Genomic DNA, 15470 nt, shown 5'->3' with positions numbered 1-15470 from the left:
GAGAGAGAGAGAGAGAGAGAGAGAGAGAGAGAGAGAGAGAAAATCAAAATTGTAACAGAGACAGATCATTTCTGCAGGATTCTGTTAATAAAGTGATAATAGAAGTTCCGAGTTTTTTTCCATTCAGTTTTGTAGTCAAGTTTAGAATTTGAATTATTATGGCATTCTTCCTGTAGTAGACTATACGATTTAGTTGATGATCATGGTAGATGGTGCAAACAGAAAATAATGTATCCAATTTCTTTCTTGCAAGACCTTGATTTTCCCCATGATGGTTGTGCTGAAATATTTTGAAGTCCTGGTGTCCTATCGTGCACTAATGTGCAACAAATAGCTGCTAGCAGCATCTTGCAAAATCTTTTGTTATCTACTGGCATCTTGAATTCCATAAAGCCATCACATGCACTAACTATAGTGCAACACCCGCATCATACCAGATACAAGACTGCCCACACCTCAGTGATGAAAAATCCCATAGAAATAGTAAAATGGCGAGAGGAATTTGGTGGAAATGATCTCACACCCACTACACCTTACCTTTTTGTCAGCTACATGAATCCTTTTCCACCCCTTCAAAATGAACCTGTTTAGGGTTTCTTGGCCCATTCTTGTGAATGAAAGATGTGCCTGTCAAAAAGGCATGTTACAGATGGTGAAAACGAGCATCTCACCCCCACCCCAAATATTTCACTGTCTCTCACCACCCTACCCATCCATATCTCTTTATCTTGCTTCCAGAATAAACACCTCTAAAATCCCCATCCCACAACTTGCTCTCAAACCCCCAAGGAGGGCCCACCGATCACATGGAGCAGTCTTCTTTTTTTGGAGGGTTTGAGGGGAGAGAAAACTATTAAAAAAAGATATGGAAACCATAAACTGAAATTAGATCAAACCATGTGCAAACAGGATAAATACCACCCCTGCTTACCAAGAGAGCTTCTTTTCCCTCAGGATTTTTTTTCACAAGAATTCAAAAGAGGTAATAAGGAGGTTATATATATTTTTCCAAAAACAGGATGGTTCGACTAAAAATAACCAGGTTGAAAAGGTCATATAAAGCTGACTGGATTTAAGTGGCTTTTCGTAGGTTTATTTAATTGCTGTGACAGCAAACAACACCACCATTTTTTAACCTTGCTTCCACCATGGCTGAAAAAAGTCTCTCACCAACAACTTGTCAAGAAAAAAAGAGATTCTTTACAATGTGTTTCCAATAGTCAGGCCCGTTTGATTTTTTTCTGCTGTTTTTGTGTCTAGAAACAGCAGAAACGGTATTTTCCATTGTTGTGCTAAGAAACGATTTTTTGAATTGCAAAAAAGTCTTCGATTTTTCTGTTTCCTGAAACGTTTTCAACAGTGTAGCTGGGTTTAAGACACGAGTGAAGGCACAATGTTGTAGGCATGTAGCTCACGAGTGAAGGCACGACATTGGGTTTGTAGGTATGCTTCATGGAGATGAGCTTCAAAAGGATGAAGGCAGTTCGGAACTATGAGCTTCGCACAACCAAGTTGAAGTCTCTGCTTCTGCATAGCGAGAAATTTCAACAATGGGTTGGGGTTGGGGTAGGTCGAGTGAAGTATCAGGTTTTTCACAATTTTTGTCCCTCCCACTTGTTTCTAGAAACAGAAAAATAAGTCTGACTTGTTTCTCCATTCTTGTTTCTAGACACAGAAATAGGCATAAATTTCTATTTTTATTTCTAAAAACAAGTGAAATGAAACAGAAAAATCAAATGGTTTTTGAGGTGTTTGTCCGTTTTTGAGCACAGAAAAATGGAAAAACACGTTTCTGGAAACAAAACCAAATGGGCCTAAAAACAAACAAACAAACAACCACTAAAAAACATCAAATAAAATATAATCATTTCACCATAAAATGTAAATACACTCAATAGAAATTTCTTCATTACTATAGAGCAAAGGCTGCCTTTACTAAAACAGGAACTTTGTGATTTTCTCAAGCTAGTAATCCAAGATTTATTATAAACAGTACTATGGAAAAGAAGAGTAGTGAGCTTCAGAAAACCTGGAAAAGCAAACCCAGCGCTAAGATGGCATGAGTAGGAATCATTAAATTGCGCCTGAATGCCTGCAAAACATATCAAGCAGTGAATTTAAAGTTTGAAGCCATCTTTGTGTCTGGGGAAAAAAGCCACATCTTCAACTTTACAGATTTATCGGATGAAATCAACAAAATAATTGCTAAAATTACAGCATTAAAAATAAAAATTAACAGTGGATTAAGAAACAAGTGGAAGATTTACCTGAGGCATGTAAACTGCTGCCAATATAGCACCGAAATAATTCACCAGCAAAAGACCAGACCCAAGAAATGCAATATTTTTTACACCAAGCTTTGTTGCAAAGGTTGATATTTGAAACCTGAAAATCGTATGTGAAAAAAAAATTGAGAGAAAAACATAAGCAAATAATATATTCACATGAATCATAAAGAAATTTGTTTATGCTTTCTAAGTTTAGCAAGAAAAATTGGTATAGATGTTAATTTAAGCTGCAGAAAATTTATAACCAGATGGACAATGGAATTTAAGCAGAAAGAAGTAGAAATCATTATGTGAATTGCTGAAGCATAAATAAGTATGCAACCTGTTTGGTGAATTGGTCTATAAACCCAACTCATCCAAACTCAAACTAATACTTATTTCAAATATGTGGAGTTGGCTGCATGAATCCTTTCCCCCAAATTCACCCAAGACCACCAGAACATGTTCAAGATAGAATGACTGAAAGATGGGTCGAATTGTATAGGATGGCATTGTGAAAAATCCAGGTCATTCAGATTTGGCAATTGGCATCGACATTTGAATGCAAGGACAGTATCAAAATTATCATCTTGGATAAGAAAATTTGATTCTAGGACAATATCAAAATTATCATTGCGGATAAGAAAAATTACTTCTAGCAAGAATCCCATCTCAAATGGAGAAGGATGATGAAGTTACATCAATTCAAATTTGAAACCATGATTGGACTCTCAGTAGGTCATCCTTTGGCCCACACTGATGAGCAAATAATTGGAGCTGAGATCTCCCCATCCGAAGATGAACAATACAGTGATTATTGTGACACCTAAGAATACAGCAAGTACCAGACCCACCTGGGAGATTGGTGAGGTGTCCCCACCAAGAATACGGCAAGTACCAAGGGGTTTGGGAGATTGGTGAGGGGGTGCAAACCTTAGTCCCACATCGCCTAGGGAGAGATTACTGGGCTAGTTGATAACCTCTAGCCTCTTTAACATGGCACAACGTGTTTTAACGCCTTGAGGCCCATGGGCCAAAGAGGACAATATTGTGTAAGGTTAATGGGGCCGGGGCGTTACAAATGGTATCAGAGCAGACCCTAATAGTGTGTGTGGCCACAACGGGGACACTGTGCCGAAAGGGGGGAAGTTGTGACACCCAAGAATACGGCAAGTACTAGACCCGCCTGGGAGATCGGTGAGGTGTCCCCACCAAGAATACGGAAAGTACCAGGGGGTTTGGGAGATTGATGAGGGTGTGCAAACTTTAGTCCCACATCGCCTAGGGAGAGATTACTGGGCGAGTTGATAACCTCTAGCCTCCTTAACATGGCACAACGCATTTTAAAGCTTTGAACCCCATGGGCTAAAGAGGACAATATTGTGCAAGGTTAATGGAGCCGGGGCGTTACAATTATTTAGGGGTCTTTGGTTTTCTTCTATGTTGCTGGTATTTCAGGGTAGTTTTGGCATTATAGTTTAATAGGCAATTCAACAAGTTTCTTTAGGAGGGATCATTGATGTTATTCAAAGTTAGGGCTTAGTTTAGTGCTTGGGTAATAACCATTTGTTAATGGAAGTTGAAGGTTGTGTTATGAAATTGGAGCTTCAATAATGTCATTTTGGACTTTGACCGATAAGTTCACTATAAAGCAATTCAGAATGCTGTCGTGTGGTGTAGGCAAGGTTTTAAATTCAATTTCGGTGGCCATTTTGACCATGGAAGGAACCAAAATTTTTCGGCAAAATGGTCAAACTAGCACTAAAAATTGGTCCATTTTTTACTGAAAGATAGAATTTCCCATTTTGATACCCAAAAAGTGGGATTTTCCCTGAAACTTCAAGGAGAGAATATTTAAGCATACACATGGTTTAATTAATAGATTGGGGGGGGGGGAAATTGGTAGTTTGGCTTCGGAGCCCTGGATTGCTGGTGTAGCATATTGTACCCTGTCCCTTATATGATCTAGCAAAAAAATTGAACCAAAATGGAAAGATTTAGAGATATAACTATTTCTTGAAGTTTCAACCCAAATTTCTCTTTGCATTCTAGTCATGAGCGCTCAAATGAGTTTGGCGAGGTTTAGAATCCTCAATGATTTGTAAGTTTTTAAAGAAATGTGGAAGTGTTTTAGCAATTTTGACACATTTCCCTAATTTCATCAATTTTGACTTGTTTTTGTATATAATATAGATATATTTTTTTTTAATTTTTAAAATTTTTGGGGTGAATAATGAATTCATTGCCAAAGGGAAGAGAAAAGGGAGGAATACACAGGGACCCCAAGGGAGAAGCGAATCAATCAAAAAAATCAAATACAAACAACACACCCATTAAGGCAGGAGGGGGTGGAGGGCAGCAAGAGAGAAGAGGGGAGACCCAGGACACAACTATGAGCATGTTACTTGGTATTTTATATGAAAGAATGTGGCATTTGGATTATTTTGAATTTTTTTATCATTTTGTTTTCCTCATTTCAATTAAATATTGTATTCGTTGTATTTCACATGCCATTTTAGTTTCGATGGAGCTCCATCAAAACCAAAAATTTTCGTCGAAATTTTGAACCATGATGGTAGGGAATATATTGCTATAATGCTCCATAATACCAAATGAAAATACAAAGAGGGGAAGCCATAAATCGATGAAAGTTCTATATTTGCTTGGAAGTCTTCACTGACAAGCATCTGATTTTTCAGTGCAACTCTCAACAGAATTTCAAACCCCCTTTTCTTTCTTTCCTCACATAGGGATTGACAAACCTCCTCCAAGTGGAAATTAAACCCACATTCTTAAGGTTGTACTACCAGAACACGTTATTACCTTTCTCGTCTCTATAAACAACTAAAATGAATAATAAAGGAATTTAGATGACAAAACTCATGTATTCATGCTAATGAGTCAGCTAGGAGAGGAGCAATAGAGTCTCTTTGTATGAGAGTGTCTATCAGCCGACCGGTGAAAGCGGATTCAGCCCTCCGCTGATTCAGGAGCTTGTTCTGTAGTCTTTTATTAGAAGAAACGGTTGGTGGTCGGAGGCCAGCGACCTGTAGCTCTAATAGCAAAGAAAAGGTGTGCGGTTCTTCGGTGCAGGCCAGCAGTGTTATAAAGAAAGGGCGCTGGTTTGGCTACAGGCCTCAAAGTTTCACTACTCCCTAGGACTTGCAGACACTGACGAAACACGAATAACAAGAATATTTAGCTCTCTTGCCTTGGGTTCCACTTATCAGAGTGTCTGTCCCATGACCTAGTCCTTCCTCTGGTTCTTTAGGCTGCAGCCTCTTGTTGTTGTTGTTGTTGTATACCATGCCTTGAACCTTTATTTTTCTTCTGCAATAAATCTCTTCATTACTTATCCCACACCACCCCCCCCAAAAAAAAGGGCACATATTATTTAGTCATCCAAATTTTGGACCATAGTTTTTAAGGTGCTGCTAAGGCGACGCCTTACTAGCGCCTTGGCGCTAATGCGGTCTAGAGATGGTAAGGCAGTGCTCCGCCTTACGTGAAGTGGCGCCTTATGGGTTTTTTTTTTTTTAAACACATTTTAAAATTACTTGATGAAGATTCCAAATATAGATTTTTTATTGGTAGGTATATGATTTTATTAACACTTGAGATGTATGGGATCAACTTTACTCCACCAAAAATAACCAAAACAAACAAAACAAAAACACGATTCACAAACAGGGTTTGGATTTTGTCAAGGATTTTAAGAAAGGGCTTTGAGAAGGAATCAAGGAACAAGGAAGAACCACTTATCTAGGCGACCATTTTGCTCCGGCAGCGGTGAGCTTCATTCTTCACTGACAGGAGTAGAAATATAGTGAATGATCTTAGGGTTTAGGCACTCATTTTGGCATCATAGAGGTAAGTATAATAAATACTTGTATTTTTTGTCTTCTTTTCTTTATTTTTATAATTTTGCTTCATAATTATGTATTTATATTATATGTTAATATGTTATGATAATTGATGATTGATGATTGATGATTGATGAAGATGAACTTAGTTTATTCACTTTATTGATTTGTTTTCTTGATGAATATCTTACATTGGTATGAATATGAACCTTTAATATTTATTTAACATATGAGTAATAGGATTCAACTAGGCTTTGAGCCAAATAGATTGGTTTTATAAAAAAATTACATAGGAACGTTTTAGTCAATAAGGCGATGCTTTATGCCCGCTTTATTGCTAAGGCACTCCGAAAGACCCTCAAACGTCTCCGTCGCCTTACCGCCTTAAAAACTATGGGGATGACTATCTCAGTCTGGGCCTCTCACCCACAGCTATCTCAACTACTGAAGAACTCTTTCTTAGAATTTGGGAACACAAAGCTGCAATTCATTAATAAATTTGTCTCCAATTTTGTAGCCCCTTACAAACTTATAGAGAAGACTCAAAACAGACTCAAACACCAAAAAGGAAAGGCCAAACCCAATCTTTAACTAATTGGGAAACCTAAACTAACTAGAAAACTGAAATAACAAAGAAAGCAGACTCAAAACAGGACTCTAATTAAACTAACGAATTAAATCTCATTTTCCTACTTTCTACCCATATTTGAGGCTCATTAAAGTGGTCTACCACAAATAAAACCCATGGGGTCAAAGGCCCAACACATATATAACCCAACACAATGCTTATTTCCAATAAAATAAGCTCATTAAGTGACTTATCTGCATCACCTGCAACTCCTTATCTTCAACTCAAACAAAATCCAGATTATTCAGTTTCAGAAAATATATATATATATATAGGGATCAGTACAGAGAGAGACGAAATGTCTGTGGTCTCAACTTTCACCCGAGTTCAGTCAACAATTTTATTCCACAGTTCTTGTCCCTTTTTTTGTAAATTAGTTGTCATAAATTTCTACCCAAAAAGAAAAGTTGGCATAAATAATATTTATCAACTTCAATATAGAAAGGAATCCAATGAAACAATTTAAGATTTCACAAACTACTATTAGCAAAGTACCTATAGTTTTTGGTAAGAAAGTACCTATACCTGTAGTGCCGCATACAAACAAAGCAAATCAAGACTAGCAGAATTCTCCATGTTGACACAAGAAGCATGTATATATAGAAATCACAAAAGTAGACAACTATATAGACCACTTACTCATTTGCGGGCGTTGCCCTCATAAGTCTGCTGAAGGAGGTCATCATAGGGGTCCCTGCGTCCAGGGACCTGGCTGATTTGGGCATCCCATGCAAGTTGTGCATTGTGGCGCTCAAATGTCCAGAACCCATAAGGGCGGATGGGTAGGCTCCACATTTCTTTAGTCTTTTTGCATCGATCATGAACTGCATAAACATGCTCCCTGAACTTTTGATCCCGCTCTTTGGGGTCCTCCATCAGCCTCCTTACCAGATTCTCAGCAAATTCCATTATAAATGCCATCTTACTTCTTATCTGCACCCCCAAACTATCCAAGTTTATAACTTATATCTCAAAAACATTTCCAAGTATATCATGATACATATATTGTGACTGTAGACTGGCTATCTATAATAATACCAGAAACAATAAGCCACTTGGGATAAGTAGGACTTGGAAATACATAATTTGCAAATTTCTCAAAGAAAAAAAATAGTTGTTGCTCACCAGTTATCCTAAACTTTTAGAAAATTACCATTGAGCACCTACATCTATAATTTTCTCTGTAACAGCCCACAAGTTTGGCATCAAACTGTCAACCAAGCCCAACCCCAAGCTGGGAAAAGTCAATGTAAAACCAATATATCAAGGCATTAACCCCAAGCCCAACCATGTCAATGTTGATGCTGGTTGGTTCAGGCGAGGTTGCAGTAGGATTGGAGTCAAATTGAACATACAAATCTAACAAAAAAATAAAAACAATATTCGTGGAAAGGACTCAAAAGTCTTCTTTGAAAAAAGGAAAAAAAAAATCCAAACCGCTGAATCGCTTCATGGAAAATATGGTGAGCTCCCACTCTTAAAGCAAGAAAAGCAAAATAGATAGAAACTGACTGATAAGCAAATAGTCAGCAAATTTGGATCCATGAATAATTCAGAATGCAGAAAATTTGGGATTACAGACCAATGCACCCTTTGAAAAATAGGAGGATCCTAGCCAAAAGAAAAAAATACAACTGATACAAGTACTAATCAAAATGCACAGGAACTCATGTCTTATAAGTTATAAGAAGCTATACAGCAAACCAGCACAAACCAAAAAAAAAAATGAGGATCAACAAAATGGATTTTTTATGTGTTTATTTTGGCTTGGTTTGGCAAAATATAACATCCTATATAATGAAAACCACCGGGTTGATATATCACCATCGGCAACTAACACCACCCACCCTGATGATAATTGAACAAACAGTAAACACAGATACCAAGTACCAAAAACATCTCCCAAATAGATAAACTGTTCTAAATTTAAGAGTCAGTACAATATGAATCTTTCCATTATAACCTATTAGATCAGGAAGAAATGATGCATCGCCAACAATTTCAGATCCACAGGAAGAAAATATTTTTTCAGTTCCCCTTCCTCCATGTGAAGACATTGAATGCTTGGGGAGGAGAAGGAAGACAGCGTAAAATGCGTAAAATCACGGAGAACTAATTTAGCCACAATGTCACACCGCCCTGAAGTTTTAATTGGCACTAAATGTAGCATGAAACTAACTTTGAACAGTTGGCAAACAATACTAAAATTTACATCAAGGCTAGAGAGAAACAAACAAGCATAAAACCCCAATAGGCCAACAACCTCAAAGGCACTTTACCATGAGCAAAATCTACAGATTCTGGCCTTACATCATGTCCCTAATATCAAAAAAAAAAAAAAAAAAAAATTATTTTTCTAAGAGACACTAGAAATCCAACAGCAATAATATTCAGGTATACGTAATTAATATAGCTTCCTTCTCAAATTTCATACAAGCCAATAAAAACAACCAACCTTTAATTCAAGAAGGCTGCACTCAAGAAATTCAGATCTTTCTCAGCAATACAAGAGGAAGAGGAAACTTTTCAAACCTAATAATTTCATCACCAGGGAGCAAATATTCCAACGAGATGCGATTGCTCAAAACCATACTTGGCTAGAAAACATTTTTGTTCCTAAGACTAGTACTTCAGAAACCCTTACATTCAAATGAAGAAACACATTAACAAAAGTTCTTATCTAAGCTGCAGCCTTGGTCTCCTCCCTTACGGTTTCAGGTTCTATTTCACTCCACGATGTGGGCATAGTTTTAAGTATCAGTGCGTATCGTGCCGTATCGGCCGATATGTATCCGTATCGGTAGGCATCGGCACGATACATACCGATACGCTACAGGGAATTTTGGTCCCTCTTTTGTGTATCGGCGTATCGTACGTATCGTATCATGCCATACCATATTGCTACCGATACGTACGATACTCTACGATACAAACTTTTGAAAATCTGAAAATTCCCGAGAGTATCGGTACCGTATCAGTACGTATCGAATGTATCGAGCCATATCGTACTGTATCTACTTAAGTGTGAATGTGCCTTTTGTTGTTTGAAACAAACACTTCAAACTCTCACCAACAGTTTTCTATATTTTGCTTCTTTCTTCCCCTTTGATTCACACACCTTTTTGGAGACTCAAATGGTAGATTAAAAGAAACATTGTGGAAGTGAATGGTTCAAAGAAAGAGAAAAACATAGTCCAAGAAGAACCTTGAAAGTTGAAACATTTGAATAGTAAGTTCTTGAATCTTTACTCACTTTTTTCAACTTTAACCTTAGATTTTCAAGTTTTTTATAAATCTAAGGTTCATCATACTTAGAATCACATTTTTTGCATCATTATTACATGAAATCATTGGATTTATAAAGATTTACAAACTTTTTTCAAAAGAAAATGAGGGTTTCAATTTTTTTCAAATTTCATAGATCTACTCATGCTCAATGGTTAAAAATGTTTAGATTTTTTATATGTTATGTAAAAACAAGTGTTCTACAACTTCCAAGGAAATTTTTTATTTTTCTCAAAAAAATGTATTTTTTAATTTTTTTTATTCCGAAATTATTTTTTTTTTTAAATCCCCAAATTTATTTTTTTTTTGGAAAATTTAGTTCATTCAACTCTTAAAAATAATGTCATAACTTATAATTACTAAATACATGATTTCAAATGAAACCCACATTTTTCCCCAAAAAAGTGAGGGTTTTAATTTTTTTTTTATTTCTTAGATCTACTCAAATATATTGGTCCACACTTTGTTGATTTTTTATATGTTCTTCAAAAACATTTAATTTACAACTTCTATAAAAAAAATTTAATTTTTCTAAATAATTTGTATTTTTTATTTTTTTATTTCGAAAATTAATTAAAAAATAAGAAAAATACTAAAAAAATACAATTTCTTTATAAAATTCAGTTCATTTTAGTTTTAAAAAAAATATATAATTTACTTGGCCAATGACCATGATGTAAAATTAGATGCACAATTTTTTCCAAAAAAAAGTGTGCATTTCAAGTTTATGTAAATTTGGAAAAATAAAATAAAATAATTCTTTTTTTTTTCTTTGGATGCATCTCATTTTAGTTTCTAAAAAAATGCTATTATGTACTAAATACTAAATCAATAAATATGCATATTAAGATTCATTATGTATCTTTGTAAGAAGATGGCGCCTAAAGAACGGACTAAGGATATTGGATGGGCTACAGCCGAGAAAGTACAAGGCAATAGATTGTGTGCAAAATGCAATTATTGTGATACTATCCACCTAAGAGGTGGAATTACCAGACACAAACAACATTTGGCTGGAGGATTTTCTAATGTTGCCAAATGTAACAAGTGCCCAGATGAAATAAGCAAAGCAATGAGGAAGAACTTAAGGGGAAGTAGAGATAAAGCAAAGAAAGTTGTTGAAGAAGGTGATAGATTGGTTGAGAATCTAAGGGATCATGAGGATTATGAAGGATCTGATATAGAGGCAAATGATGAAGATCAACAGCTTGCACGAGCGATGCATATTTCAAGGGAGGAAGCAAAAGAAAAACAATAGATAGCAGAACAGCTGAGAAGAAGTCAATCTGTAGGACCTAGGCGTGGTGGCCCGATGATTTATGAACAAGGTTCTGGCTCTAGAAGTCGTCCAAGTGTAGATATTGGAGGCACTGTGAAGGGCATGTTTGATAAATTTACCTCCAATGGTAAAAGTAAGGGGAAAAGGAGCCCAGAAATTAGAGATATGAGAGATGCACCATATAAACATCATGATGAAGGGCAACAAAGGATTGAAGAGGCTTTCCAACCAAAAACATTAAGTAAGAAAATTGGGAAAGCAATCTCTAGGTGGTTCCACAGTTCTATGATTCCACCTCACAAAGCTAAAGATCCATACTTCAAGGCTATGGTCAAGAAGATTCAGACATGTGGGAAAAATGTGAAGCGACCCACACCCGATGAAATTGCAAGGCCATACTTAGATACTATTGCGAAAGAGGTGGATGAATACATTGAAGAGTTTAAATACAAGTGGCTTGAATATGAAGTGACCATCATGTGTGATGGGTGGAGTGGACCGACGAGGATGTCCATCATCAATTTTCTGACATATTGTGATGGGAAAACAATATTCCATAAGTCTTTCAACGCATCCTCAGATATCAAGGACTCAATGTATTTGTTTAAATTAATGGATGAAGTTGTTCAGGAAGTTGGGCCAGATTATGTTGTCCCGGTTGTGACTGATAATGCCTCCAATTTCAAAAAGGCTGGTACTTTACTTATGGTGAAGTATCCCACCTTACACTGGACACCTTGTGCAGCCCATTGTATTGATTTGATGTTCAAGGACATTGGTGAAATGAACAAAGTGCAGACATTGGTTTTTGATGCCAAGATGATCAATTTCATCTAAAATCACAGCTGGGTGTTGGCATTGATGAGAAAGTACACAAAAGGTGACTTGGTGAGGCCCGCAGCAACAAGGTTTGCAACAAATTATATTGCACTTGATAGTATTCAAAAACGGAAGGAAGGGCTAGTTAAGTCATTCACCTCTAATGAGTGGTTCAGTAGTAGATATGCAACCACTGAAATTAAAAAAACTATTCAAGATCTAATCACCTCAACAAAGTTTTGGGAAAGGATATACCGATTTACTAAGATTATGCAACCACTATTTGTGATACTTAAAGTAGTTGATGGTGATAAGGCACAAACCATGGAAAATATAGTGCATTGTATGGAAGTTGTCAAACAAAAGATAGAAGAGGAGAACCCAAAGTCATTTAAGGCATTTTTGAATATTATAAATCGTCGATGGAAAAATAATTTGGTTCAAGACCTTCATCGGGCAGGTATTTTCTCAATTAAATTTATAAGTTACTTTATTAGTAATTTAATACATTTAATCGTTAACAATAAGTCATATGTAACAATGTCAATGTGCAGCCTATTATTTGAATCCGGACCTGCACTACAAGAATAATTTAAGGTTTAGGAAAAATTTGATGGAATCTTTGAAGGATGTTATCAACAAGTTAGCTCCTAATATTGATTCGGCAAAAGATGCAATTGAAGAGGTTAGTAGTCTACTAAACTTACATATTGAATCATTGATTAATATTTAATACATTGAGTGGCATATTAATATGTTAATACATGTATAGGTGAAGTACTTTCGAGAGGCCACTCAAAAGTTTGCTGATCATTTAGCTATCCGTGCTAGAGGAACACAACGCCCTGGTAATTTAGGCTTAATCAGCTATCCTTGTATTTCAAATTTATTTCAAACTCCTAATATTGCAATTATCTTTGTATAGCTGATTGGTGGATGAACTATGGATGGAGCACTCCAAGCTTGAGGCCAATCGCAATGAAAATATTATCATGCACGACATCCTCAAGTGATTGCGAACGTAACTGGAGTACGTTCGGATTGATACACACCAAACCTCGGAATCGTCTGAGTTATGAGAAGCTGAAGAAGTTAGTGTATGTGCACTACAACATGAAATTGAAGATGAAATATTTAGAATTGGAGAAATCAGAGGATGATATTGATGTCAACCCAATTGACATCACCCACATACTCGACGAAGAAGATCCAGTTAGGGGATGGATTGAGGAGATTGAAAATGTTTTAGTGTTGGACAAATTGTCTGAAAATCGACGAGAAACCACACCTGATCCCATTATAGATGACCACATTAGAGATATAAATGAAGATTTTAAAAATATTGTTGATGATGAAACCCAAGCACCATCAGCTATGGAAGAGGATGATGATAGCTCCAATGATGGCGATATTAGGAGGACGAGATCAGGTGCTACATATAGCGTAACTCAACCAGATAGTGATGATGATGATCAAGACAAGGATGATGTTGGTGCTGCTGCTGCTGCTGATGATGATGATGATGATTATGGTAATGATGATGATGATCAAGACAAGGATGGTGCTGCTGCTGCTGATGATGATGATGATTATGGTGGTGGTGGTGGTGGTGGTGGTGGTGGTGGTGGCAGTGGTGGTGATGGTGGTAGTGGTGCTGGCCAAATTTATGTACCACTACATTTCACAGAGGAGGCTGCATTTACACATGCAACCCAAGATAGTCATCATGGTGCTCGCACACAACCAAAGTCTTCTAGTCGGAGGGGTAGGCGATCCCACAATCCGAGTGCTACTGATGCATTGATGAGTAGCATGGAGTCAATGTGCATTAGTTTAGATCTTGTTGGTTCTTCATCCGGACATGGACACCATGTATCTTCAGATGCATCTTCAGCCTATGGATATAGGACTTATGCAGAACAATCATTTGCCAATCCAAAGCAGTACAGAAGTTCAGATCATGCTGGTTCCTCATCCGGACACGGATACAGACACCATGTATCTTTAGGTGCTTTTTCAGGCTATGGATATAGGACTTATGCAGGACCAACATTGTTCACTCCTGAGCAGTACAGAAGATTCTACAATGAATGGGAGACCCACTACCATAAATATTTCGACTGGGGTAAATATTGTGCCAATATTCGACAAGTGCAGAATATCATCGTAATTGCTCATATTGAAGAAGAAGGTCCTAGCCAAGGATTTGAACCACCACGACACTCTTCTTGCCACTCATCACAGTAGCAATGGCAATGAGGAAAGAAAAAACTGTAAGAAACTCAAACCTCATCAATTTGAACATTTTCAACTCAATATATTTGTCTATCAATACGATACCCTCTACTTAAGTATTTATGCATTCTACATGTTATATATAGCTTTTTTTAACTGTTTTTTTATGCAAAAGTATATAAAAATGTGTTCCCTATCCATTTATGTGCGTATCTTAGCGTATCTCTGATACGATACGATACCCTCCGATACGTATCTTAATTTTGACCGACCGATACGGAGACCGATACCGATACTTTAATCCTTGGATGTGGGTTCTTTTTGTTAGGATTTTTATGTGGGCTTAACTGATACCGATTGATCCTTTGGGCCCAAACAGTTATAGACCCACTCTGATTAAGAAACTCCTAGTTCTTTCCATTGTGCGACTGGAATAGGGTTTTAGGGATTCTATTATAAATAGAATACCGAGGTCCCTACAGCCATTACTTAAAACCTTATTGGTTTTGGGAGCACTGTCTTCTCACAATAGCAAGTGCACAGAAAGAGAGGAAACCCTAGAGTAAGAGACTGCAAAAGATCTCAATAGAGGGATTCCACTTGCGTAGTTTTTCATTGTCATTTTCATGAGAGTAATCCTCAAGCACATGGGACAGAGTTTCGTGATCAATACTCATGGGGATTCTAAACTTTACACAGGTATTCCTCTACTCCTATTGATTATCATAGATGGAGCAAATCTATATGTTTGTGTGTTCAAAGATCTCAAAAAATCATTGATCTTAGTTTAGGACTACACCCATGATTTATCTCTTTATGATTCTTCTATTCTAAACACTATGGGGTTGTTCATATGATTCTATGGAGTAGAATCCTAAACACTTTTCACCCTTCTCTCACAATACTATTTCGTTATCAATTACCCAGGAGTATTTAGCCTTGCAATGTGGTCTTTGTTGATTCAAACAGGATTGTCAGAGATCACTCCTTTCATTCTAGGACGACGGAGGGATCGTACCATTCGAGCCTTTTTTTTATGCTCTTCAAAGGTTTGGATAAAAGTTGCAATCAATAGGTTAACAAGTCTCCCTTCC

The 15470-nt window shown here is 36.8% G+C and overlaps 3 protein-coding genes across 4 annotated transcripts in view; 1 reads left to right on the top strand and 2 right to left on the bottom strand.

Annotated features, from left to right (window-relative positions):
- Positions 1 to 5575, bottom strand: part of LOC122065581 — a 6058-nt gene extending 483 nt beyond the window's left edge. Inside the window, exons 1-3 of the mRNA XM_042629403.1 lie at positions 5479 to 5575; positions 2268 to 2474; positions 2030 to 2092 (exon numbers count right to left, since the gene is read on the bottom strand). Of these exons, the coding sequence (XP_042485337.1) occupies positions 2030 to 2092; positions 2268 to 2474; positions 5479 to 5575 (367 nt within the window). The remainder of the gene's footprint in view (positions 1 to 2029; positions 2093 to 2267; positions 2475 to 5478) is intronic.
- Positions 5576 to 7376: 1801 nt separating this feature from the next.
- Positions 7377 to 15470, bottom strand: part of LOC122093717 — a 23526-nt gene continuing 15432 nt past the window's right edge. Inside the window, exons 2-3 of one of the 2 annotated variants that reach the window (XM_042664159.1) lie at positions 9038 to 9077; positions 7377 to 7691 (exon numbers count right to left, since the gene is read on the bottom strand). In XM_042664159.1, coding sequence (XP_042520093.1) covers positions 7398 to 7691; positions 9038 to 9040 — 297 coding nt within the window. In that variant the 5' untranslated portion in view covers positions 9041 to 9077 and the 3' untranslated portion in view covers positions 7377 to 7397. The remainder of the gene's footprint in view (positions 7692 to 9037; positions 9078 to 15470) is intronic. The other variant, XM_042664168.1, reaches the window with a different exon arrangement.
- LOC122093712 lies at positions 11243 to 12925 on the top strand. Its single transcript, XM_042664142.1, has 2 exons — positions 11243 to 12601; positions 12696 to 12925. The coding sequence occupies exon 1, from the start codon at positions 11356 to 11358 to the stop codon at positions 12157 to 12159; it is 804 nt and encodes a 267-aa protein (XP_042520076.1). The 5' UTR covers positions 11243 to 11355; the 3' UTR covers positions 12160 to 12601; positions 12696 to 12925.

Source organism: Macadamia integrifolia, chromosome 2 (genome assembly GCF_013358625.1).
Source record: "Macadamia integrifolia cultivar HAES 741 chromosome 2, SCU_Mint_v3, whole genome shotgun sequence".
In the NCBI taxonomy this organism is placed as follows: domain Eukaryota; kingdom Viridiplantae; phylum Streptophyta; class Magnoliopsida; order Proteales; family Proteaceae; genus Macadamia; species Macadamia integrifolia.
The sequence above is the reverse complement of the archived record's forward strand: the minus strand, read 5'-3'. Positions and strand labels throughout refer to the sequence as shown.

What these genes read in the sequence shown, in the direction of transcription:
- LOC122093712 (XM_042664142.1), top strand. Translation starts at nt 11,356, where the DNA reads ATGATTTATGAACAAGGTTCTGGCTCTAGAAGTCGTCCAAGTGTAGAT.